A 25853-nucleotide genomic window follows, 5' to 3' on the forward strand; every position below is an offset into this window, starting at 1 on the left:
AAAGTTGCAAACCTCGTAACTCCTTTGCAGGAGATAAGAGGTTTGCGACTTTAGCCGACGATTAATACATACATTCTAGGACTAACTAACATAATCCTCATTTGTGGGAACTACCCGGTATTGATCCTTTTATCACTGCACCTTCATTTTCCTCAAATGCTTTCTTGAAATCCCTAGACGGTAATGACTAAAAGTTATCTCACGTTCGTGTCAACAATGTTGAAGAGGCACTCCAATAGTTGACAACGTACGTGTGAAGAGGACCTCTCCAAAAAGCATTTATTTAAACATTGGAGACGTTAATCCACACATAATCGAAAATCAGACAAAGACAGGCAAGCACGTTGCAATATTTGAAGAAATGTGTGAAATTATTAATAACACAGACATAAATAAAATCTACAAGGAACACATTTGGTTTTGTACTTTAAAAACAACTATAAATCTCTTGTCTAACGTTTTTAGTAGTTTAGTGGTCGTAATATGTCTTTGGTTTTCTTGTCGATCAACAAAATTAACCATCATAGAGTTGCATATAGTGTTATGTGTTTTAGGGGTAAGATGTTAAGTTTTACCGGAAGTCTTTATACTAAATATTTGTGAAATATTTGTGTGAAAAATTTCTGCGCTATTATTTATTTATCTGTGACAACATATTATAAATTAGAAATTAACATTTCAGTACCAACTCTGCATGAGCCAAGGAATATTAGTATTGTCAAAATTCAACAGCTGGTCGATGTACTTTAAACGAAGACACCGGCGATGTGTCCACTGGGCCATGGAAATGATTGGAGCAGTATTAGTCGTAATTGGCTCCATTGAAGTGATCAGATACAAACAAGAACACTTTAGTACTCTTCATGGAATTCTATAGGTAATATATGTGAAATGGATGGAAATCTATAGGTGATGATTTCCAAATGAAATTCAAGCCAACACTTGATAATTTTAGTTATTCTTAGCTATTCGATTCACCAGTTCATCTATTTTCCATCGATTACACACTAAATGTCAAGTTTTAAAACCAAGCAATAGGTACTTAATTCAGAAATGATATAAATATTTTTTTTAATCGTTTTGATATATCCTTAAAATATGGAGTAAATACATTCATTCATCTAATTTCCTGTCACTTTCACCGTCACTGCAGCTGCTGCTGTGATAATTAAAACAAACTATTATGCCATTCCTGATGAGTATTTATTGAAAGTGCAACTACAATCTGAATAATCTGATAAACCTACAAAGAAACTCAAAAAAACGATACAAATCTTAATTACATGTGATAGTCAGCAAAGGAGCAGACGAGCCGCCTGACGGGAGGCGGTCAAATTGATTCAAAACATGTTCTTTTGCTGTCTAAGTTAACAGTAATTAAATAGAACATATTGTAAAATACATTAATTTACCATCATAGTAACTAAAGAACTTAATGTATTAAGCACTTGAAATTTCACATTTCCGACTTTAAACCTTACTTACCATCCTGGTCATCCTAATTGAATAGTACTTTATTGTAGCATCATCATCCACACTGTTAAATGGCAATTTGTAAATCTTGCCTCAAAGACATAAGATATGGTACCGATGACGAGTCGTCATAGAAAATTAATATTTCAGGTTTATGTGCCTTTATAGCAACGGTGGTATGCGTGTTCAACGGGATGGTGACAACACTTGCTACCAAACTTCCCAGCTATGGTTATGGTATAAATGGTATCAGCCTAACAACTGCCAGCAAATGCGTGCATGGTGTCACTGGTATTGCAACCTTATTTTTTGCTACCGCAAGTCTACATTACGGCTACGATAAAGGGTCTTTCAGAAGGTGGATCGATAACGAAAATTTCATCATTGTTCTTAATGTCTTCACTTGGATGTTAACCGTTTTCGTTGGTTTTGAGTTTTGCATAATATTGGTAAAGAAGATTAAGTGTAAAAACCCTATGCCGGTCGGTGTACCTAATTAGAACTAAAAGATAGGTATGTAATATTTTCACATTTGATTAGATTATAAAGATTACTGAAAATGTATTAATTACTTAAGCATAATATAAATCTTTCCTTAAGGATCCTTTACAAAAAAACACCAACTTAACTTCAAGAAACAGTATCCCATTGTTTAATGGACTCTACTCGTATCAGCAGTTTCACTTCCTACCTATCTAATATTTACTTAAATCACAAACAATGGAAATCAAGGCCCACACAGTTCCCTCCAAAGGTAATTGTGCAAAGTTAGTTTTAAACAAAAATAAATTTACTACATCGACCCAACGGTACCGGCAAAATTGAAGAACATACATTAAAAAAAGACAATTTTCATCGTCATTGGCCACATCATCTGTTGTAGATGCTTGTTGCGGCGCTTGTGGGTTTATGGGGTCCCGCATCGTCGTTGATGGCTATAAAGACCTATCGCAGCGCGGCATTTCTTGCCACATCGATTGCACACAAAACGCGAGTCCGCAGGAGGTAGTAGAGCACGACGAAGACTTTTCTGCTTAAGGTTCTCCATCCAGTCATCGTCGTGCCTTGATGTTACAACTTTAATGTCGTGACGCCATTCCGGTCTTATTTCGGCACGTTTCTCCCAACCGTCGGTCCGAATGCCAAAACTGTCCGAATGCAAAAAGAAAAGTAAATGCTGAATACCATTGGAGGAATTGTTTTCGGAGACATTCCGCACCCTACCATATATTGTTTCACCTCTACCTAATCTACTTTCATATAAATACGCCTCGCTATAACATAAGCGCCAATCGTGTAAATGGCCTCTTTGATGTAGATAGTCACGGAGTATATCCAATACAGTAATCGTACAAAGTACTTACTTATCTCCAAAAATAGCGATAACTGACTGACATTACTTAAACCAAAACCGTACATTGATAAAATCATATATTGTAAACGCGTATCCAGCTAAAGTTGTTAACAGTTGACTTGACGTAATAAAAATATAGCGATCTTTTTGTGTTTTTTGAGTGAAGAAAACTAAAAAGAAAACAAAATGCGTCAACAAAGTGAAGAGCGGTCTAGTTTTATCATGTGCATGAATGTGATTAACTCAATAACTCACTGGGTGCTGGGTGCGGTGGCCATGGTTGCCATTACCTTAGCCGCAATATTCCCTGGATCGTCACACTTCATTCAACATGTGTATCTTTGTACAATTGGGGTAAGTACCTTTTACTTTGTAGCCGGTGTATTGTTTATTTTCGACAAAATGGATTTTAACTGCACGTAGCTCGTAGGTAATATAATTTGTTTAAGTGGATAGACTTAGTATTCATCAGCATTTTCCCGGTTGCATCTTAAATAAATAAATAAAATAAATAATAAATAAAATTCGTTTATTTTCAGACAACTCATAGGTCCATAGCATTGTTAGTAAGTTCTTAACTAAAAATTAAAACTAAAATTATTAATACTAAATACTAAAAAACTAAGATACTACAACTAAGGAGACCGGAATCTTCTTTTGGCAACATTAAATATCCCAAGTACTGGCGCAAACACTGGTTTTAAATACGCGAGTAACCTTCTAACCTAGAGGAATAACTATGTCTTATTCGGAGAAGTGGTTTCTCACGATGCATGCCTTCGGTGAAAAGCAAGTGGTAAACATCAAATTATATTTTCATAGCTGGGCTTCGAACCCGGTACTTAATTAGTAGCTTAACCAGCGCTAAAAATACAATTTCACAAAGGCGTGTTCGCTGAGTGAATATAATGAGATCCAGTGTTTTTTTTGGGATGGCCGGGATTTGTATGAGCGAGTCCATTCATTATCAGAATGACATGTCTTTAGGTTTATTAAATGATAATGACACTTTCAACTTTGAGTTATATTATTACAGTACGTCGTCCTCATGGCTCAGGCCATCCTTACCTTCAACCCTAACAACGGCTGGTCGAGAAGCATGAGGTATCAAGACAAGAAAGTCATCCACTGGGTGATGCAGATCGCCGGGTCTCTCTTAGCTATAATTGGCAGCATCATTCGAATTGTCAATGTCTCTAATAATTTCCAAACCCCACATGGAATTTTAGGTAAGCAAAATTTGTTGTATGTTACTAATAAAACTGCGTCATTTTCAATAAAATTATGACAAATTTTATCGTCTTCCTATACCTACAGATTACAATTTAGAAGTAGTTGGTTTAGGTGGAGTATATGTCACATTTTTAGGAGGTCACTTTAAGTGTTAGGTCACATTCTGAGGACGTCCGTCTGACGAATGTGACGTCCTCAGAAAGTGGCGTTCTCAGAAAGTGACATCCCAGAATGTGACCTAACTCGAAAGTGAGCTCCTAAAAATGTGACAGCAACAGCTGCCCCCCTACTACTACTACTTCCAGCTCATCCCGCCATCTCACTTAGCGCCACTTGCACCATCCCACTAACCCGGGGTTAACCTAACCGGTTTAACCAACCTGGAGTTACCATGGTTACAAGTACAATTTGACACTGTGTTATAACGGTTTAACCGCTTAACCTCGGGTTAGTGGGATGGTGCAGTGCTGCAGTGGCCCTTATTCACACACACACACACACACACACACATGATATTGACACTTATTGCCTTATTATAAGTTTTAAACCTTTGTTTCTTTTAGGCCTCATCGCAATGCTCCTCACTGCCCTCAGTCTTGTTGGAGGCATTATCGGCCTCTATACCAAAACCGCCGCCATTAAAATACTACATTCCTGCGCGGGATCCTTGACTCTCATCTCAGCATTTATCTGCCTCTGCCTGGGCTTTGACAAAGCCTTGTTCAGGGGCCTATTCAACGACACCGTAGCTAATTTAGCCATTGCCTTTACAGCTTTCGGTTTAATAGGTACTTTATGCTCTGCGGCTAACTCTAATCTTAATAGAGTTGTGAAACGATAGAGTCAGATTCACCTTGTAGGTAAATTGTACCTGATCTTGGCTTTTTTTCCTAAGTGGGTATGTTATTGTGACGAAGATATTTTTTATATGAATGTGCAATGACTCGTGCTAGTCGTGCTAAAGCAAACACTTTTACCAGAAATTGCGCTGCTTGATTTTTTAAAATCCGTTAGTCTTATTAATTACGTTGACCTTGTATATTGATTGAGATTGTGATTGTGTTTGATGCTTTATCCGCAGTGGATGTTGACATTTAAGTAGGTATTTTTAATTTTACTATTATTAAATCTTGATAATTAATTGATAATAATAGATTTTCATAAATTGTACTGTTTTTGATTATCATTGTTGACATTTTATAATTATATGTTTGCATGCCAAATTATTGACGATCATAATAATTATTATAAATTAATGTAGATTAGTGTAAGAATAATTTATATTGTAAGTAATTTACCATTATGAAATAAATAAACTAAACTAAACTAAACTATTAAGATACCTTTCGGATCCTCAGAATTTGAGACATCAGTAGGTAATTTAGCTTACAGTATTACACTTAATTTATAATTATATGATATATAAATAAATAAAACTACTATTAAGTATATTACTAAAGATGCTTTATTTATTCAACCTTAGTATATAAGTACCTACTATTTACATACATTAATACTAACGAATACTTTTTAACCACTCTTCAACACTGGATATGGGCTAAATACTGACCTATTAATAAGTAATAAGAACTACAAAAGTTTTCAAAAATCTACATATTCGATTAAAATGTATGCTGTAAAATTTACAAAATAATCAATTTAAATATCACACCAATATACTCATTGTATACATTTAATTACTATACATTGTAATATCTATGTAATATATGTATATGCGTCCTTTACATATATCCGGATTGCGAACATAGCAATATAAGTGATTGCATGAGTATGAGTAACTGATAAAAAAAGTATTTGATGAAACTGATTATATTTATAACAATTGGTAATCGTAGATATCATAGTACCTAGGACACTTTATTGCAGTACTATCAGTGATGTCTTGTCAGTGTTACTAATATAGGTAATATTAACGTGGATGCCCAAATAGTTCAGGTTTTATTACTTATATTACTTTAGGCTGTTCCATTGATTAGTGTTAAGTGTAAGCTCATACATTCGCTACTTGCGTTTAGTAGCAAATCAAGCAAATGTATGAACTCGCACTAAACACTAATAAATATTGTGTAAACAGAACAGGCCCTTACAGTGTCGGTAACAAGATTTGTTCAACTGTTAAGTGTTATCTCTGCGGCTAACATTTATACATTTCGCTATAGACAGTGTCAGAATTATACAATTGTCTTTTCCTCACAAGAGGAGTCTTCGAAGAATATAAATTTAAGTATTTTACTTCACTTAGAATGGTAGGCGAAGTGCCGTTCTACCGTCCTTTGCAAGAATAACAGCAGTTGTGTATATAGTACTTATAGTGGCAGAGACGGGCCTGCACCGCCAAGGCGCAGTTGCTGAGCTTATCCTCGCAATCTGGAAAAACCGATACAATATAAGATAGTATTTTTATCTACGCACATACCGTTAGTGGTCTAAAATGCATTCAGAAACCGTAGAAAATGACCAGCATTATTACAACCAATTTTACTATGAGAACTTTCTTATCTGTGGTAGTAGGTAAAATTTGTACTTTGTTATCACAGCAAATCGAACACTGGGACGTTTACCTTTTCGGTGTAGTGGTTTTGGTTAATAGTACCTTTTGCTTCATATTGCTGCGTGGTAGTGCCTTCAGTTGTAGTGGTAGTTGTTGTAGTACTAGTTGTTGTATCACTTCTGGCTACCTTTTGAGATTCTATAAACAAACAAAAAGTAAATTAAGGGTCATATTATAGTTTAAACTCAAATATTACAGGTAGAGGATAAAGATATAAAGAATAATACCTCTAAGTTCACGCTGATAAAATATTCGGACCCCACACATAAAAGTTATCAACATATTTATAGGAAGTTTGACATTTACGGCGGTGTTAAATTCACAACTCCACTGCAGACTTAATTTAGACGGACTTTAGTCATCAGAGAAATTAGATTACCTACATCTAATTCTTCTTATCAGCATCTTAATTCTAAAGTGAATGTAAATATTTTGCAACGTGGCCAACTGTTGATGCCGGTATCGCTGCATATCCAGCGATATGGCGAAGCAACTTCTGGCCGAACAGTTGGCGATGCAAGTTATAGTTACCAGTAAACTCCGGTGGTACTAATAAGACAGTCCTTTGACATTATAGTTACCAATAAAGTCCGGTGGTACTGTCACACTGCACAGGGGAGTGCAGGATAGTTGCGCCGGCGGACGCTCGCCCGCGCCGGCTGTGACGCAGGCGTCGTCGCGCGCCGCACCCGAGCCGCGCGCGCACCACACGGTACGCCGCTGGACACCGGTGTTCGACGAACAGTTGGAAATACACTGCGGAGTATGAACCAGCAAAGATAGATATAACTCCGTAATAGATGGATACAGTCTAAGGAAAAAACGTGATTCGAAAATCAAGAAAATTTGATTCTCGTTCAGAGGGCGCTACTAGTTTTGGCCTACAGTCGTATAGATGGCGTTGACGGTTTCGTTAGTTATTTAACAATTTTAACGCATATCAGTGAAAGAACATGGGTCAAAATCATAAAAATAATTAATGCAAATAAAAAAAATCATTTATCTTAGGTATTTAAATACATTCTATCGTATTTTTATAAATCTTCATTTTTAGTTTTAAAGTGTGTCGACAGATGGCAGTGAATTTACTGGGGTTACAAAATTTACTATGACAGTACCACTCTAGTATAAGTTACTCTATGGAACCAGTAAAGATTAGTTAAAAACTATAGCTTACGTTTATAGGGACGCAGCTAGGTTTATGTAAGCTTTCTAAGATATTAACTATCAAGGTATTTACCAATATGCGTCCTTAATTAAGTAACAACCGGCCAAGTGCGAGTCGGACTCGCGCACGAAGGGTTCCGACTTCCGTACCATTACGAGAAAAACGGCAAAAAAAATCACGTTTATTGTATGGGAGCCCCACTTAAATATTTATTTTATTTTGTTGTTATAGCGGCAACAGAAATACATCATCTGTGAAAATTCATTTTCAACTAGGTATCTAACCATCACGGTTCATGAGATACAGCCTGGTGAAAGACGGACAGAGAGACAGACAGACAGACAGACGGACAGCGGAGTCTTATTTATTTATTTAGTAATAGGGTCCCGTTTTACTCTGGGGACGGAACCCTAAAAACGACAAGTGTGATGACGAGACCAATAACAAGGTAAACGTCTAATTACCCAAGTAACATTATTATAACGAAGATAAAAAGAGACAATAATGTAGTGATATCAATACTATTAGAAGTATTAGAACAAATTAAACTATTTTCAGAAAATATGTTGTTGTTTTTTATTTCAAGTAGAAAAGTAGAAACAATACTAATATATAAATTATAAACTGAAATAAATGTCATATACTAAGAAAAAGTGACCAAGGCCTCCAGTGTCCAAGGCTGAAATCGAACCAGCGCCAGCGTCCTCTGCTATCGCGGCAGGTGCATAAGCCACCTGGGTCACAGCGGCATAGGTCGATTTTTTTAATATCATCACAAGGGTAATAATAACTGTTGGAAATAATGTCAATGTTAGCTACATATCATACAGTTATACATTTAAATCGATCTACCTGACTCCACTCGCTAAAGTACCAAGTAGGCGTGCACTTGTCTTCACAATCCCTCTCATCCGCCGGCCTCGGCGTCTTGCAACCAGAATCTTTCAGGTGTCTACCGGTGCCCCCTATGCACAGGACTCCGCGAATCTGCTTCCCATTACAAGGCGAAGAACATAGTGACCATTCTCCTATAAAATGAACATAAATTTAACAAGGTTTTATTTAACATGCAATGTTTGTATGTATATGTATATGTTGGGGTCAAATCTTGCAAGCTTAATTAAACCCCCTTCCCATTATTCGATTGACCTGTACTTCACATACACATACGTAGTTTGATGACAATGCACTATTATGGTACTATCAAGCTGATTTGATGATGGACACAGAAGGCGGCCATGGAAATTGGGAACTCTGTTATTAAACAGCGATAAAAACTTGTGTCAATAATGAAAATTTTGTCAATAAAACTAATTGCACCTGGGACGTTTTACACAAAATAAAAAACATTGAGGAGAAAAATATTTTTCATCTCCTGTGATAACAGGTATATTTTTTACCAGTAAACCAATGTCCTTCCTGAGGTTCACATGATATCTTCGGACTGCATGATCGTGATGCATCGGGAGATCTCATAGGAGTGCAACCCGATGGATCCGAGCATCGAATTCCACGAGTTTGTAGACCACCGCCAACACACCAGCCTACACACTGAAAAAAAAACCACTATATGTATACCAGAAGAATAAAAATGGCATAGTGCAGAACTTGTATAGGTTTAACTGAGGCAGTTGGTAAGAAATTATTATGGTCAGCTACGGACTGGTTGAAAGTTTGGCAACATGGAACTGATTTGTATAAGTATAAATATAAAAATATATAAACTTGTTTTTGTCCCAAAACTCCGCTACCTTCTAGTGAAATATCACTTTTTTACCAACCGCCTGATATAAGTAGTAGATCTATAGGTACTTATAAAAAGTACGTTATTCTTATGTTATCTTCTTATTCTCCGCTCTCCCTTATAATCGAATGTTATTAGACCATAGTCATACACTCCTCAGATTTTTTCATATAATTACAAACAAATAACAAATAAATCCACACCTCCGACCATTCCGTAAACAGCCAACTAGCCGCCGCATTGAAGTTGTATTCCGGGCCGATTTCGTCCTCAGAGCCGTTAACGGCTACGGAATACACCGGTCCTTCGTGGAACGCGTCCACATGTTCTCGAGGTCGTTTTACCCGTCTATCCACTTGCCTTACATCGGGACAGTCGGGAATATCGCAAGGTTCTGTTGTCGATGGTTTTGGTGATGGGCATTTTTGATCGCTTATCTGAAATATGGACAGAACATTTTATAACACTTTTTTTTATACTACGTCGGTGGCAATCAAGCATACGGCCCGCCTGATGGTAAGCAGTTACCGTAGCCTATGGACGCCTGCAACACCGGAGATATTACACACGCGTTGCCGACCCTTTAAAAAATGTTTATTATTTTATGAAACTGATGTATGTATGATTTAACAGAGTAATAAATTTTATTAAGAAACTCTTTTTGAGATAAGAAGGACGAACCAGCCATGGCAAATCAGTTCCACCATAGAACAGGAACATGGAATCGCTATTGGCATATAATTTTTGGATACTCTTACTCTACCTGTTGTTTGCAAAGAACCTCAGAGTGCCTTTACAAGCATGCTATATTTAGCAACACCTTTGATCTGACTCAAGTCTTACTCGAATGTCCAGTGATTAAACAAAAATAACTTACTTTCGTGATGCCTCTTGAATGGTCCTGGACACATCCAACGATTCTTGACCTTGTGGCGGGCCCGCAGGCGGGGCACGGCGACCAGGCGGCGGCGCGCCACCGCGGCGGGCACGACACGTTACCGCACCGTCGACGTCTGCTTGTGGGTGAAGAGCCCGTGCAGTGCACTGGGGCTACTTCCCGGTCACCAGTGCTGCTAGCTTCAACGCAGCGGAATTTTCCTACCTACAGTATGTATAATTTAAATACCATAACTATTATGGCCAAATATTTGGGTGTGTTGCACATAGTTGTCCTCGCTAATCATTTGCCTGATATAATCTGCCCAAATCTCCATTTTTCATCATTAAGTGATAAGGTATCATAACTAAAATCACATAACCATAACTATATTTTAAAAGTCTATTGTATACATATAGAGCGAGGTTTGTGTGCAGATCATTTCAAAAAAGCTGAAGCAAAGAGGAAGAAGGGAAGACCAAGGAGAGCGTAGGTACTTGCATCAAATAAAAGAAAAACTCAACGTCGTGTCGTATCAGGCTGTCAAAGAGAAGGCAGAGGACCGCCAAACATGGAAATTGCTCCACCGACAAGTCTCTTGATGATGATGATGATGATGATGTAGAATTTAGTTTAAAGTATGATGTAGGTATATTTCTTAATTCTATGACATACCTGGAATCCTCCACCACAACTCCTGGAACACTGGGTATACGAGAGTATTTTCCAGATAAATCTTCTATCCCCAACTATGTTTTCTTCGAACTCCTCTCCAGAAAATGCATCTTGCATACCATTTACATTCTTATATCGCGGAACATTGACAGGTCTAGGAAAAGCGTCCAGACTGTGATGTCTTCGGGTATGTTTAGGGGAAATCGTTGAAGGTAATTCAGGTGCCGATCTTGTAATCGATTCAGCGTCTAACTCGCCAGACTGTGATTCAGTAAAGTATTCGTACTTGATGCTTGGGTTTGGTTGGGTGTAAAGTATCTAAAAATTAAATTAAATTATAACAATCTTATTTTTTTTTTACTTGCTGTCACGACGGTTTTATCTTCATAAAAGTAACGAACATAAAAAAATATGAAATATTATTCAAGAAGTTTTTGAATTGTAAATTATATAACTAGTACGAGTTACAAATGATATCCTTCGGAATTTAATATTTACACATCTTTACTTAAGGACTCACCATAATATCAATAGGGTAATGGATAGGCCCATGAGCAAACACTGCATCAAGCCCGGCTACTCTTGAGTAGATGAACCGTGCGCCCGCTGCGTCATACGTTCCTGGAGCGCTGACAGCAAACTCTCCGTTCATTATGTATGATCCATTTGTGATTTTTAGAGCTAAAAAAACAAACAGCAGGGTTTTTTTATTTTATTTATTTCACGCCGAGGGAAACTAAGGTGAGGTAAGGTAGATGAGTTGAACTGTAGACTTAATTCTACGCAAATCAACTCAAGTCAAACGGTTCACCAGGTACTTCCGCGATGGATCCCTGTTTTCCCTAGTACGAGTAGATGGTAGGTTCCTTAGTTTTGAACTAGGTTAAATAACTTGGCTTAACCCCTACATTCACCTGCCTATGCTTCCTGAACAAAACTTGTTTTATATTCAACTATTAGGTAATATTGTTTTGATACCACAATTGACAATGCTCCACACAAAGTGTCCATTAGTTGACAACCATTTCTGTCACAAGGAACGTATTATTAGCAAAATCACAAATTGATTTGGAACAGAACTCAATAGAGGTAACTAGCCTAGCTATTCAGTACAAACGTCATCAGGGCCATTGTAAGTCTTAAATGATTTAGAGCCACAATACTGATTGATCAGTAAGGACCTACCTTGCGTTTGCGCACCATTTGCCTTCATCAAAGGACCATTCATGTGACTTTAAAGTAATAACTTATCTCGTAAAGTTATGTTGCACTTTGATTTGTAAGGAGTATAATTGGAGATTAATGGCTACTTGCGCAGTAACTTGTAACTTTATTACACTAAAGCAAGTATTTTCGGATAAATACTTAGCTAAAAATTGTATCCACAAGATAGTACCGCAGCTGCAGAGATAGTTGACCCTCCCTGAATAAAATCCTCTATGCAGGTCAATTACCTCTACAGCTGACTGACTGACTGTACTTGAAACTGACAATGTAGGTGACTCTTATAGACAATCTTTTATTAAGTTTAGACGACAGGCACTGTGAGGGACCGTAAATATGGAACCAATTCCAAGTTGCCTGAATACCTTACCAATATAATTCTGACTAGAAATGATCTCCTTGACGTTAACACGGCCAGCCTCATGCGGGACCGTCGTCACGTAGGAGTAGACGAGCGGCAGCCTAGGCCGGGAGAACAGGCCTGAAACCAGCCGACGTCCGTATCGCATTGTCATGTGAGTTGCCTGCTAGCATCGCTTCTTTGAACTAGTAGATACTAACCAATATAATTCTCGCTAGATATAATCTCCGTGACGTTGAGACGGCAAGCCCCGCGTGGAACAGTGGTCACGTAGGAGTAGCCCAGCGGCAGTCTAGGCCGGGAGAACAGGCCTGAGACCAGCCGGCGACCGCATCGCATGTCATGTGTGTTGCCTGCTAGCACCGCTTCGCGACCCACAACCTGAAAGATGAAGTACTTACTTGGTATTTTTCATTCGTTTTAGAGGTGCTTAAAACAAGGGACACTTAGTAACGAAATTACATGGATCAAATAGGTACGTACGAGCATAAAAGTAATATCTAATGTTTGATTTGTCTTCGGTTTTTATTTGTAGTTTTTTTTATTTCCTTGTATTCGTATTTTGTAGTTTCACAGTGCCTTGGTTTTTACTGTAATGATGTGTCACTTATTTGAGTAATAAATAAATAAAATAAATAAATTGTAGGTACCTAAATAGAATGGCATTGTAGAGTGGTAAGGCAAAACTACCATCGACAGGTGTTAAAGTACAGGCATTATAAATAAGGTATGTATGCTGATCCAATACAAAATAACAGCATATAAAACACTTCACATTCGGTCTTTTTAGATACATCATTATGTTATTCACACTTCTTCAACATTCCTATTGCGCATTCAGTTTAAATCCAAAACCGTGCGAATTTCTAATTTTAATCGCCTTGTATAACGTCCAAACTTGTTGTAGCTTATTTAGTAACTCTTTTATTTTTATAGAGTGGAGTGAAATATTAAAACATTTGCCTTCAGACCATTAGGGCGTAAAGGCCTTGGTAGCAAGTGTCGGTTACGCCCTTTAATCAAATATATAAAAATATTCGCGGCTCGTAGCGGCGCCGTCAATGGGATTAGCCCGTCGACAGCCGTATTATACGGGTAGGCACGTGCGCTGTCAGCTGTCATAGCGCAGCTATGAATGTTATAACATTAAACCCTTCCTAGACGTTGATGATAGTTTTGTATGGTAGGTATCTGGACGATACGAAAATTTACATTGTAGGTATCTAGTAGTTTTTGCGTAACATACTCGTATATTAGAGACTCATCATCAGTCATCTAGCGTTGCCCTTTATTTGGTTCGGCTTACAGTCGCCATCAGATATATCGGAGTGGCCAAGGTGTTCACAATATCTAAACACGCACTCTAGCGCCTTGCCAATATAGAGGCGTGTTCAGATATTTGTGAGCGCCTTGACCGCTCCAATATATCTGATGGCGACTGTACACAGGGAACCTGGAGTTTGCTCGGTAACCTTATGCCAAAAATTAGCGTAGGCACTAATTTCCACTGTCACCTGGTCATCCTACATAGAGGGGAAACAGATAAAGATAAAATGGTATTTTAAGGACCCTTCATTGAATCTGTGTATAAAAAATTTAAGTGTTTACAATTGCTGCTTCATGCACATTTCACCCCGATTGATTCTGAGATCAGCATCAGATTATCCCTGCTTTTTTTGCCATGGCTCACAAGAGAAGTTTCAAATGAGATTTTTCAAGAAAAACAAAGTGAATTGACATTACAAATACTCAACTGAGAAGTAAATGGTGAGACTTTATGCTTATTAATTCGTATAGCTCGTAGTTCGCTGTGAATGGAATTAATCTGTTGGCAGTCGTATTGGAGTTTGTGCGGAAAGAGAAAGGTTGTATGGGTGCCCTTACATTTCACGACTCTTCTCTTTCCGCACAGACTATATGATCGTACGCTTGTCAGCGCTTTTGCTTCTTGTCCGGCTGTTTCTAGATCGTAGATACCTAAATCAAATTAAACACATGAGCATCCAACAATTTTCTGTTTTCGTAATAGGTACCTACTTATAGTAATAATTATTTTGTAAGCATGACAATGTTTGGTTTTTGGAGGAATATTAAAATTTATTAAGAGAAATGTTAGTAGGTACAATGTAGATGAACTTATGATGGACACTTTGACAAATTAAAGGTTGACTTATAGAATTACCACTTAATTAATTTATTGAAAATGAAATGAAAATGAAAATGAAAATATTTTATTTCATTAATAAAATGTTACATTACAAGGTAGTAGGTTGGGACTTCCTTTTAAGTATATTACACCTGTATCAGGAAGCCCCGCTCCTCCGTAGCAACAAGTAGTTTTTAGTTTAACAATTTATAACTATTAATTACAACTTATTGATTATTATAAAATATAGTGACATTTCTAATAAGCGCTAGGTAACCACGTCGCAATAAGACATATTACAGAGAACAAAAATTGTTGAAATTTTATGAAATGAAAATGAAAATTGCTAATAAAGTAACACGTATTCATTTTACCTGTAATTGATGAATAATAGTTATTTACGATACAAGTGCGAAATTCGCAACGAGTTGCGAACTAGTCCGAATTACCTATTCGCACGTGTATCGTACAACGTTTTACAGTACATGGGTGAATCCCCAAATTTGCCCTGTCCCCTGGACCACTATCCAAAAGTATTTTTAAACAATTATTTTACTTTAATTTAAAGGGCCATATGCATATGGCCCTTTACATTTTCGACGTAGTTACGTAAAGTGCTTATTAGATGTACTAGCTATAAATGAATCTAAAAGAATATTTTTCTTGTCACTTATATTTTACTTTATTTTATTTGTTAACTACGTCATAATATCACAAAATAATTTGGTACACAATTTAAAGAATATAAAAGATGCCATTCATAATCATCATCATAATATGTTTTTCTACTCGTCGAGTATAATCTGTGTATTACAACTTCATATGCAACACTACAACACTACTATTTTTAACGTTGGATAGTCTATGGCACTTTCGACTCAAGCATAAGAATTTTATCGATACGGTTTAGTCAATTATAAAAATTTTGAAAATAAAACGTCATACATTTCGATAAAATATTTTTTGTTTAAGGAGACTAGATTCAATGAAAATTAGCCTAAACACGCTGCTGCGTCGCATCTGCTTTGTGATTGGTTGGCCAACAAACACATTTTATTTTATGTTGCAGTAGAAACAATTGCTCCATAAGTCAGAAACACGCATGTGACACCCTTCATCCATACCCTACGAAAACAGCTTAGCGTTGCTTGTTAGTCTCCATAGGCTACGGTGGCCAACATCGAGAAAAAACTGTCTTAAAATTGAATTTAGCAAGGAGCAGGTACCAGGGCTTCATGAGTTACGAGGTGTCGTTGACCAACCCGCCGGGGGCGCCGGGCCCGGCGGCTGGGGCGCGTACGAGTATGAAGGTATCGCGGGCTGCGGCAGTTCGCGTATCTTAGCTGTATACTTTTGGTTTGTTTAGGTACCTATATGATTTCACTAGTTGAAAGTATTATTTTTTTTGTCTCGTAGAAAAAGTATTGTATACAATAGTGATAAAATCAAGCTTTTCAATCTCGTACCTTACTTAAGCAACTCACCAAGCTTCGTTGCTTAAACACGATACTCGACTGAGAAGCTCTCTATTATATCACGATTGTATAAAATACTATTAAATGTATTTTTTCTCAAAACAAAACGATGTTTAACAAAATTGCATTTTTATCACGCGATACCATCGTAGGAATAGTGTAGGTCTGTATTTTATTCGCGACGCGGACGATTCCAGAGTGTTTACATGCACTCTACGTGTTTTGCGCTTCCATTATTTCCATCTTAACTGCTTATTACGGACATGATATTTACCGCACCGGTGTTTGAATATTTAAAGCACTTAAGTAAAATGTCTTCATTAACATTTTTAGTGTCAAGAATAATATGCGCGTCTTATTCGACATGGATGTACAAGACGTCGGTTTTGTACTTTTTAATCAACATACATGTATGTTGATTAAAATCTGTAGGTAGTTCTGTGTACTGTAAACCTAGCGACCCCCATGGCTCCGCCATTTTAAAGTAAATCGAAAAATTGAATCGACAAAAAAATCGAACCTGGTCACACAATTTTATGAGCTTCGGTAGATAAGTGCGACCTGTAAAGGAAAACAGCAGAATATGCGAAAGCTGTTTTGGTCTAGCTTTCGGTTAATAAAAGTAAATATTTGATTTTGAGAGAACACTGACCTACACTTACAGTGCGTAGTATAATATTGTAAGTATAGTTACTCGTGGAAAAAAAACACACACACATACATTGTAATTTCGAGAGGTAAATTTTTTTTTTCCTCAGTCACCCGTTGACTACGAACGCTAAAAAGGGTTCGAAACGTCGGGATGTATGATAAATTCATTATACGCGATATAATCCGTTTTCATAGTTTTATTTCGTGCGTAAGTATGTTTTGTTTATTTGTCTTGATGCAGGAGATTTGCGACTTGTATTTTTTTATCTAATTGAATTAATTAATATTAACCTTTACGCAAGCCTGTGCTAATGATGCTTTAAAGGAACCTAACGGAACTGTGATTAAACTGTTTTACAATACAATAAAATGCACTTAAACATAAGATAATGATGCCTTTCCCTAGCACTATAAATGTACATCATTAGACTTATTTAATACCGCAATACTCATGTGGCATAAGTGCATGTTATCACAAGATATTGCAACAAAGTGCATATGCTATTTTCTCTACGACTATTTTTTTATGTCTTTGACATGAGCATTTTATTAGTGTACCTCTATAGAGTAGCTTTATAGAGTACGAATTCCGAACAAATAAATAAATATTATAGGACACAAATTGACTAAGTCCCACAGTAGGTAATCTTGTGTTGTAGGTACTTATATAGACAACGATATACAGGGTGGGCACAGGGATTCCGACACACTTTAACCATGAATTCTAGTGCCTATTTGGATAAAAAAAAAGTAATATAACAATGCCATAGAAAGCCTAATTTACGAGATATTCAATTATTTAAGTAATTTCGAAGTTAAAAAAACTCAAGGCTAACACGCCCTTATGTGACGTAATCATACATACCAAGACACAAACAATCACACATGCAAAGCAGAAGTGTTAAAAATAGTAAACTTACCTGTCACCTGCTATAAACTAGACAAGTGTCATATTGGTGTCGCATGTTGTCTTTTTCACTCTTTCAAACTAAAGATACGTTCACAAGTTAGTACTATCGTTAATTGATTTATTTTGTTCCAGAAATTAAGTAAATTAATTAGGCAATTTTGGACCCATGTTGATATAACATTTTTCTTTCGTAACACTGCCAGGAATCCACGGTTAAAGTCTGTCGGAATCCCTGTGCCCACCCTGTATGCATACGATGTATAATATATGTATAAATACTTAAATACATATAAAAAACCCATAACTCAGGAACCTATCCGTATCCGTGCTCATCACACAAATAAATGCCCTTCCCAGGATTTTAACCCGGGACCATCGGCTTCATAGGCAGGGTCACTACCCACAAGGCCAGACAGGTCATTTTACAACTACGTTGAGGTACTTGTACATAATGTACATTCCAAATGTCATCGATATTAAAATGACCTAATTGTCACTTAATTAATAATACGCGATAAAATTAGATTGGTTCTGTTATCTTATCTGTATTGCCACGTAATGCCAAGATTTCCCGTTCGATATTTTTTTTTCACAATAATTTAATCATCATCCTAATCTTAATGGATGTTTATTGATAAGACCTTCGAAAGAACACGCCTTTTTATTTCTTGGCTGCTATCAAAAGCAAAAGGGTTCGCATACGACTGACCAATATTTACGACCTATTTTAAAAGGCCGGTAGTTTGCCAGCGGTACCTTACTAAACGATGATATGTACTCGTAACTAGACGCTTCTCAAGGATCGGTTTAAAAGCTTCGGCTCGGTTTTATTTGCCTTTTATGACTTTATTCGAATGTAAATTGGTTATAATTCTTATTTACATAAAAAACGGCGCCAACTCCATTTGCCGGTGAAGTGATGAAGTTGTCACAAAACATGTAAGTTTTATTTATTCACTGTGAATAAATTCAATATTGACGTTGACACACATTAGCAAAAAAGGTGTTAATGACCAAGTATTCCGTTTCAATATATTTATGTATTAATATCGAAGACACCTACAGAAATTCCTTCTGCAATTTAAAATACCCAATCAAAACACAGACGATTTTTTTTAATTTTTTGTAGGTCCCTCTGTGTTAAAAAATACTTAAGAGCCCATCAACGTGCTCACTAGCGCCACTGCTAAATAATTGTGATTATTTAAATTTAACGATAGATATTTAAAAAAGGGGTCGCTACGTACTGTTATGTATTTAAGTACCTTTTGAATACATCAAACTACTTAGTTTTTATGTTGCTGAATTCGTCGATATATGAACTCAAAACAAAAACGGCCGTTTTAACTTCGGACGCATAGATTGACGAATCCAGCAACGTAAAAACTATTATAATGTATTCAAAAGGTACTTAAATACAAAATACAGTACATAGCGGACCCCTTTTTTAAATATCTATCGTTAAATTGAAATAATCACAATTATTTAGCAGTGGCGCTAGTGAGCACGTTGATGGGCTCTTAAAACTTAAGACTAAGTTTGCTTATTTAATAGTTATGCTTATGAACTAGAAGAAACCAGAAATGCCCTGCAGATAATCAATTAAGTACATGTTTTCACACTGAATATCATATTATCTTAATCGATAACACTGACCACGATGAATGGGCACCGACTCATTAATAACCTTAATCTGATCACAATGATCTCGCCCGTTTATCAGCAAATACTTAAAGCATGGCGCTATAAATCTCACATAGTGGTAATTGAAAACGTCTGCTAATAGACTATTAATTAGGCTTATAGCGAGTTAACAAATTAGCTGTCTTGAGGCGCGAGTTTGAGAACATGATTTGTGACGTGTGCCGTGCCGCCTAGTTTGGCGTTTATGCCTTATTTCAAAGTATAATTGTTATCTATTAATTTGTCAAGCTGGTTAACTGCACAGCAATTTCTCGTTACATATGGGCTTTACAAGTGTAATTTGTGCTGAATTTGACACTTTAAATAATGTAGGTCAAACTAACACATAATTTCACCATGATCCATAAAATTACAATTACTTAAGTGAACACAGCAAAGTTAACGGTGACGTTTTTGGACCACGTACTTTTTTATTGTTATGAACCGCGACACTCGAATTAAATATAGGTAGAAGAATTATGTCTAGATATTTAGTATCTTGTGTCATATCATTGTTTAGATGCTTAGATAAAACGTAAAATTTCGAAGGAAAACAAAAACACATCGAAATATTTTCATAATTACCAGCAACTATTAACATATACACTTCGACGACTACGTTTTTCATTAAGCGCCTCATTATTCTGAAATCAAGTAGTAATCAGTTAAATCGAATTAACGTAAGCATTAATCAAAGTGTCACAAACCCGAATTTAATAGAATCAACACCTATTCGGTTAATTGTGGTATTAATGGGTGTCGTGATATGTGGAGTCAGCAGTAAATAATGTTGCTTATTAAAACCAAGAGACAGATTCAGATTTTAAAAATACTATACCAATCGCATCGATTCTCGCTTGCTCGCTCGCAACGATACAATGTACACAATACATATGGGTTGTTCAGTTCATTCATTATCATATTTATAAAATCTGAATACACCTCCAAAGTGACACAGTTGCGTAATTGGGCAGAAACCTTTAATTGAGTATAATAGGTTCTTATAAATCAATTAATATGCCTTTCTTATGCTCCGATTGTATCGTATTACAGCCATTAGTTGTAGCAGTGTGCATTCAACTAAATAAGGCACTCGAGAGTTAATTTTCTGAAGCTTCAAACTATAAGGCAGCGCTGCTGTCAAGAAAGATAGTACTCGTTGCACCTATAGGTACCGTGTACGAAAATGTGAACATATTTTTTTTTCAGTTACCTGTCTTTAGATGTTCAGGTATGGATGTATACATGCCATGCGCTTAATTTAATGAAAATGAAAATATTCAATGAAAATTCCGTAGATAATTAATATTAATCAGAGATCTCTAGTAAATGCCCTAATGAGGTTTAAGTGTCACTTAATGTCAGAGTTGCATATTCAGGTTAATCAAGCAACTAAACTAAGATTAAATTTGTTTTATAAAATCTAAGTGTTTGCATAAAGTACTTACGAAAGTCAGTAGGGCGGCAAGAAGACAGGAAGTCATCATGTTTCTCTTCATGTTTACTCGACACGACGCGATTATCTTTAGATAGCACAAGTTTTTATCCAAGAACAGCTTTTCAGCACCGCACGATGACACAGAATCATTTTCTTTAACTAGGCAAAGATTTTATGATAATATTCATTTAAATTTGATTTCATTTTATACCAAAAACATAATTTCAATTAAAAGTGTATCTAATAATGGTTGGCGAATAGTCCAATAGCGCTTTCCCTCGATTAGAAGAGACCCGAGTTCGATCCCTAGATAGGCACATAAGGTTGTGTAGGTAGGTAGAGGTACCTACTTTATTTGTATACAATAAACGACATCTGAATTATATTATAAATTATGTGTAGACACGATCTAAATGCCTATTTAGACATTAACGGATACATCAACAGAATAATTTCTCCTAATAACTCAGTGCCTGGATACTGATATACGGCACGCTACGACCGCTAGATTTGAAATCCCTATTAAATTTATTGCCTATCTATTACGGGCTAAGTCAAACAACACCGGTATATTGGCCTCTAACTATTTATGACAAACGGAGCACCCGTAAAATAAATGGAACAGAACAATTTGCATCGTAAACCAAATTAATATTGGCGAAGGTTAAACTCTCAAAAGACGACCGTAGATTTCGAGCGGGTTGTTATGTTCAGATGGTAATTCGGTGGAGTGATTAGGGTTACTTTATTGTTGGTAGTGGATCGTAAGAGATGCCAAGAGAAACGTACGCTTTGATCTGACCAGATGAATTGCACTTACGCACAGAACCCAAATCCCTTCTGATATCTTTACGATATTGCGGTACGTGCCTTGACAAAATCTGCATTGCATTTACGTTGCATTCAAAGCTTGTTTTAGTTTACATAAAATATAGCGACACCATACGGCGTGTATAGTAGGTTATTTGGCATATTATTGATATTTATTGCCTGAATAATGTCAAATGAAATGTATTTTCCATTGTATGTTATCTCAACTTGATACTACAGTCTAAGTATAAGGCATGCAAAGTTACGTGACTTTAGGTCAAGTTTCCAGGCGAAATGGGATATTGTCCCCATGTAGTACTAACACCCAGCACAGACATTTGTTCGTTGTGCGATAGCATGCAAAACATCTCCCTAAATATTTTCGAGAGTGTGACCAAAAGCAGACGGTAGCCGCGAGCCAAACTTCCACCTCTCATTGTAGACGTGTCTGCATTATGTATCACTAAATATTTAGCTCTACATATTTTATTTATGTAATTTTAAAATTTTACTAATCAACCAATATGGCCTATGGGCCATATATACATATATTATGATACATGCCATACCTTACTACACAACATAAATTTTATAAACTTAAAACTGGGCGACGAAACGGCGTGTGGCTTCGTTGAATCGTCTGGTTTAGTGCATGTCGGATTTGGCAGTTTGCATTGCTGATATTAATTATATGGTATAGTACACTCAAATAAAGTACAGAAGTTACCGACAATTTTGAGATAAAGCAATATGGCGATTGTGCATGCTGTAGGATGATAATCAAGACATGTGGTAGGTATTGCGGCTTTAACGCTGTGTCAGAGGTTAGTATGGAATTAGAGTTTAAAAGCAAATTATTCATTCCTGACTTTACTGACCAGCTCAATAAAAACGTAGTTGAGTAAACCTATCGTGTTAGTTGCTAATGCGCATTTGATTAAATGTAGAGAAGGGAGCTAAAATATATTCGCAATAAAACTGCCATAGCCTAACAAGATTGCCAGACAGTAAAAATATAGACTACCCAAATTATTGTCATCTCTATTTACCTTAAAACAATTGAATTGTTACATCAAAATTGATTTGAATAACAGGGAGCAGTCCATTCCCAAGATGTCCCTACACCTCTCGCTATCATTTATCATTGTAATTTAGGGTCCCTTTTAACCTCGATTTGTTCGCGTGGCACTAGTAAATATGTCAATTATTGTTATTATGATATCCCGCCCGGCCTAGCCGCTGCTTTTACAGCTTAGAGCCACATCGTAATTTAAGATATATTGGATAAGTGAACAACTTGGATTTATTACGTTCGGAGTACAACTTGTAACTGTTATGTTTTTTTTTATTTATTTGTTTGATTTTTAAGGATATCTGTAGATTGTTTCTGCTTCTCTGATTTTAGGTTTGCCATTTAAATGACCAACTTGGTTCGAAAGTTCGAATAGCGACGTATTGAAAATAAAAATAAAAACACCTTACTTTTAAGTTAAAAAACCGGACGTGCGAGTCGGACTCGGGCACCGAGGGTTCCGTACAACTTATTTATTATTTTAATTTTATTTTTTACAAATTTACAGTTTTCAGATGTTTCCATGTACTTGTAGTGTAAGATGATATTACTTGCCAACTTTCATAGTTGTAGGTCAACGGGAAGTACCCTATACATTTTGATTCCCTTGAGTGTCGAAATATATGTTTTTTGCGGCATAAACGGACGTATCTTTTTTTACGTTAACTTAGAAGTTTGATTTTATTACAACTTTAAGGGACCGTAGATCTGAGTATATGGTTTAAATTTCAACTCGATACCTCTACGTGTTCCCGAGGTAAAGGGTCTTGACAGACAGACGGACGGACGGACAACAAAGTGATCCTATAAGGGTCCTGTTTTTTACACACTTTTATTTTTTCCTTTTGAGGTACGGAACCCTAAAATTGTCAAATTCAAATGACGGTTTTTCAAGACCGTAAAATTGATTAATAAAGAAAAAAAAACTAAAACGAAAAGTTCATTGGCATATTAAAATAGAGCTATTTTTATCTGCCACAGAACTTTAGGTCTAGTTATAAATATTTCTGCTTTCTGAGCTAAAAATAATATAAATTCCATTAACACGAATAATATACCTATATCGGCATTTTGGCCAACCGCCAAGCACTAATTATTTTCTAGTTTCGTTTTACACATGACATTAACGTCAAGAACAATGTAGGATGTAGTTGTAGGTATGCAAAGTGCAATGCATTTGTGTAAACTCTCGTTTTAATCTGTGTGTTTAATGGGACAATGCCACGCGCTCCAGAAATATTGCGACATGCAACAAAGTCTAGGTCCAAAGCGATGAATGATCACTGACATGACAGATCAAAGTTAAGGTGAGTGTTAAATGGCTTTTGTTTAGCATTAAAATTAAATAATTTTCAGACTTTATTTTCGAACTTAAACGATGTACAGTCAGCATCGAAGGTAGTGGATCACTACTACCGTTCTCAGCTTAACAAAACTAACTACCATATTAAATCACATTTACATTCAGGTCTATCGCGAATTTATTTTGATAGCCCCGATTGTAAATGTGATTTAATGTATGTTCAAAACGCGAAAGTTTTAAATGTTATAAAACTAACTACCGTTCTCAGCTTAACAAAAATAAATATGTCGCGAACTGTACATGTTTGTCTGACTTTGTCTCTAATTGGAAAATAATTACATTTACAGGTGTGGCCGATACTTTTGGTGCGTTTTTAGAGTTCCGTACCGAAAGGATGAAAACGGGACCCTATTACTAAGACTTCGCTGTCCAGCCGTCAGTCCGTCTGTCACTAGGCCGTATCTCATGAACCATGATAATAGACAGTACAGTTGAAATTTTCACAGATGATGTATTTCTGTTGCAGCTATAACAACAAATACTAAAAACAGAATAAAATAAATATTTAAAAAAGTGGGGCTCCCATACAACAAACGTGATTTTTTGCTGTTTTTTGCGTAATGGTACGGAACCCTTCGTGCGCGAGTCCGACTCGCACTTGGCCGGTCTTTTTTTCATCCGCTACTATTGATGTTGACTGTACAGCATGCAAAAATCTTACATATTTTTTATAATTACTAAAATATCTGGGGACACGGTAGTGCCCCGCCAAGTCGTGCAAAACAAAGGCATGGCCGTACCATCCTCTTCTCGAAGTCATTCAGGCCACTTTCAACCTCCTGCAATACAACTGAAGTGAAACACGAAGACATGATTTTTGCTGGGAGAATACCAAAGTAAACCATTAAACTTCTAAAAACGATCCTAATCGTACACCAAAGCAAACGTGGGCAATTGTTCCAACTAAAGAGCACGAATCACCTAAAGTGAAGACATTACTCAATACAAATCGAACACAAACGCTATCGCCCCATCTGGCTGCGCACGCGTCGCTCAGCTGTCAGCTACCGGCGTATTGTTTGTCTGTCTGATCTACTAACCGATCAAAAAGACGCAACTACAACCGTACTCCAGCGATATATGTCGTTATTGATTAACAAGGGTCATATCACTGGTTATGGTAAACATTGAATCTGAGATGAAATGTCGTATTGAGATCGGCGCTGGCTATTAGGCTAATGAGCCTGTCAATTTGGATTAATGACTATCTGTTTTGCTGGCAGGATCTATATCTATACTTAAAGTTTGATTTCAGAATTACTATTACACAAGTGGTATTATGGTTTCAATTTTGTTAAAACATAATAAATTCTCGAAACTGAGGGGCTACCGCGAAAACCGAAATTCGCAAATTGCGGGGATCTTTCTCTTTTACCCCAATGTAGGCGTAATTAGAGTGACAGAGAAAAATGCCCGAAATTTGCGAACTTCGATTTTCGCGGTTATAGCCCTGATGGTTGAAAAATTACAATACTAAAACAGAAGAGACGCTACAACTTGCCTCATTATTTTGGTAACCTACATTCACTGGTCTCTGATATGAGAGAAATACAGACATTAATTATAAAAACCTTCGCAGTCGACAGTTTAGATGAGAGCAATGATAAATTCACACCAAGCATAA

The 25853-nt window shown here is 36.6% G+C and overlaps 2 protein-coding genes across 2 annotated transcripts in view; one reads left to right on the forward strand and one right to left on the reverse strand.

Annotated features, from left to right (window-relative positions):
• The first annotated feature begins 2967 nt into the window (after positions 1-2967).
• Positions 2968-4918, forward strand: LOC134749333 (probable transmembrane reductase CYB561D1). Its single transcript, XM_063684248.1, has 3 exons — positions 2968-3181; positions 3864-4056; positions 4624-4918. The coding sequence occupies exons 1-3, from the start codon at positions 3014-3016 to the stop codon at positions 4899-4901; spliced, it is 639 nt and encodes a 212-aa protein (XP_063540318.1). The 5' UTR covers positions 2968-3013; the 3' UTR covers positions 4902-4918.
• A 597-nt stretch (positions 4919-5515) lies between these two features.
• Positions 5516-25853, reverse strand: part of LOC134749412 (thrombospondin type-1 domain-containing protein 4-like) — a 54003-nt gene continuing 33665 nt past the window's right edge. Inside the window, exons 7-16 of the mRNA XM_063684334.1 lie at positions 12882-13062; positions 11617-11777; positions 11097-11414; positions 10422-10646; positions 9748-9981; positions 9201-9351; positions 8653-8828; positions 7214-7388; positions 6675-6770; positions 5516-6448 (exon numbers count right to left, since the gene is read on the reverse strand). Coding sequence (XP_063540404.1) covers positions 6345-6448; positions 6675-6770; positions 7214-7388; positions 8653-8828; positions 9201-9351; positions 9748-9981; positions 10422-10646; positions 11097-11414; positions 11617-11777; positions 12882-13062 — 1821 coding nt within the window. The 3' untranslated portion in view covers positions 5516-6344. The remainder of the gene's footprint in view (positions 6449-6674; positions 6771-7213; positions 7389-8652; positions 8829-9200; positions 9352-9747; positions 9982-10421; positions 10647-11096; positions 11415-11616; positions 11778-12881; positions 13063-25853) is intronic.

This window comes from Cydia strobilella, chromosome 18 (assembly GCF_947568885.1).
Source record: "Cydia strobilella chromosome 18, ilCydStro3.1, whole genome shotgun sequence".
In the NCBI taxonomy this organism is placed as follows: domain Eukaryota; kingdom Metazoa; phylum Arthropoda; class Insecta; order Lepidoptera; family Tortricidae; genus Cydia; species Cydia strobilella.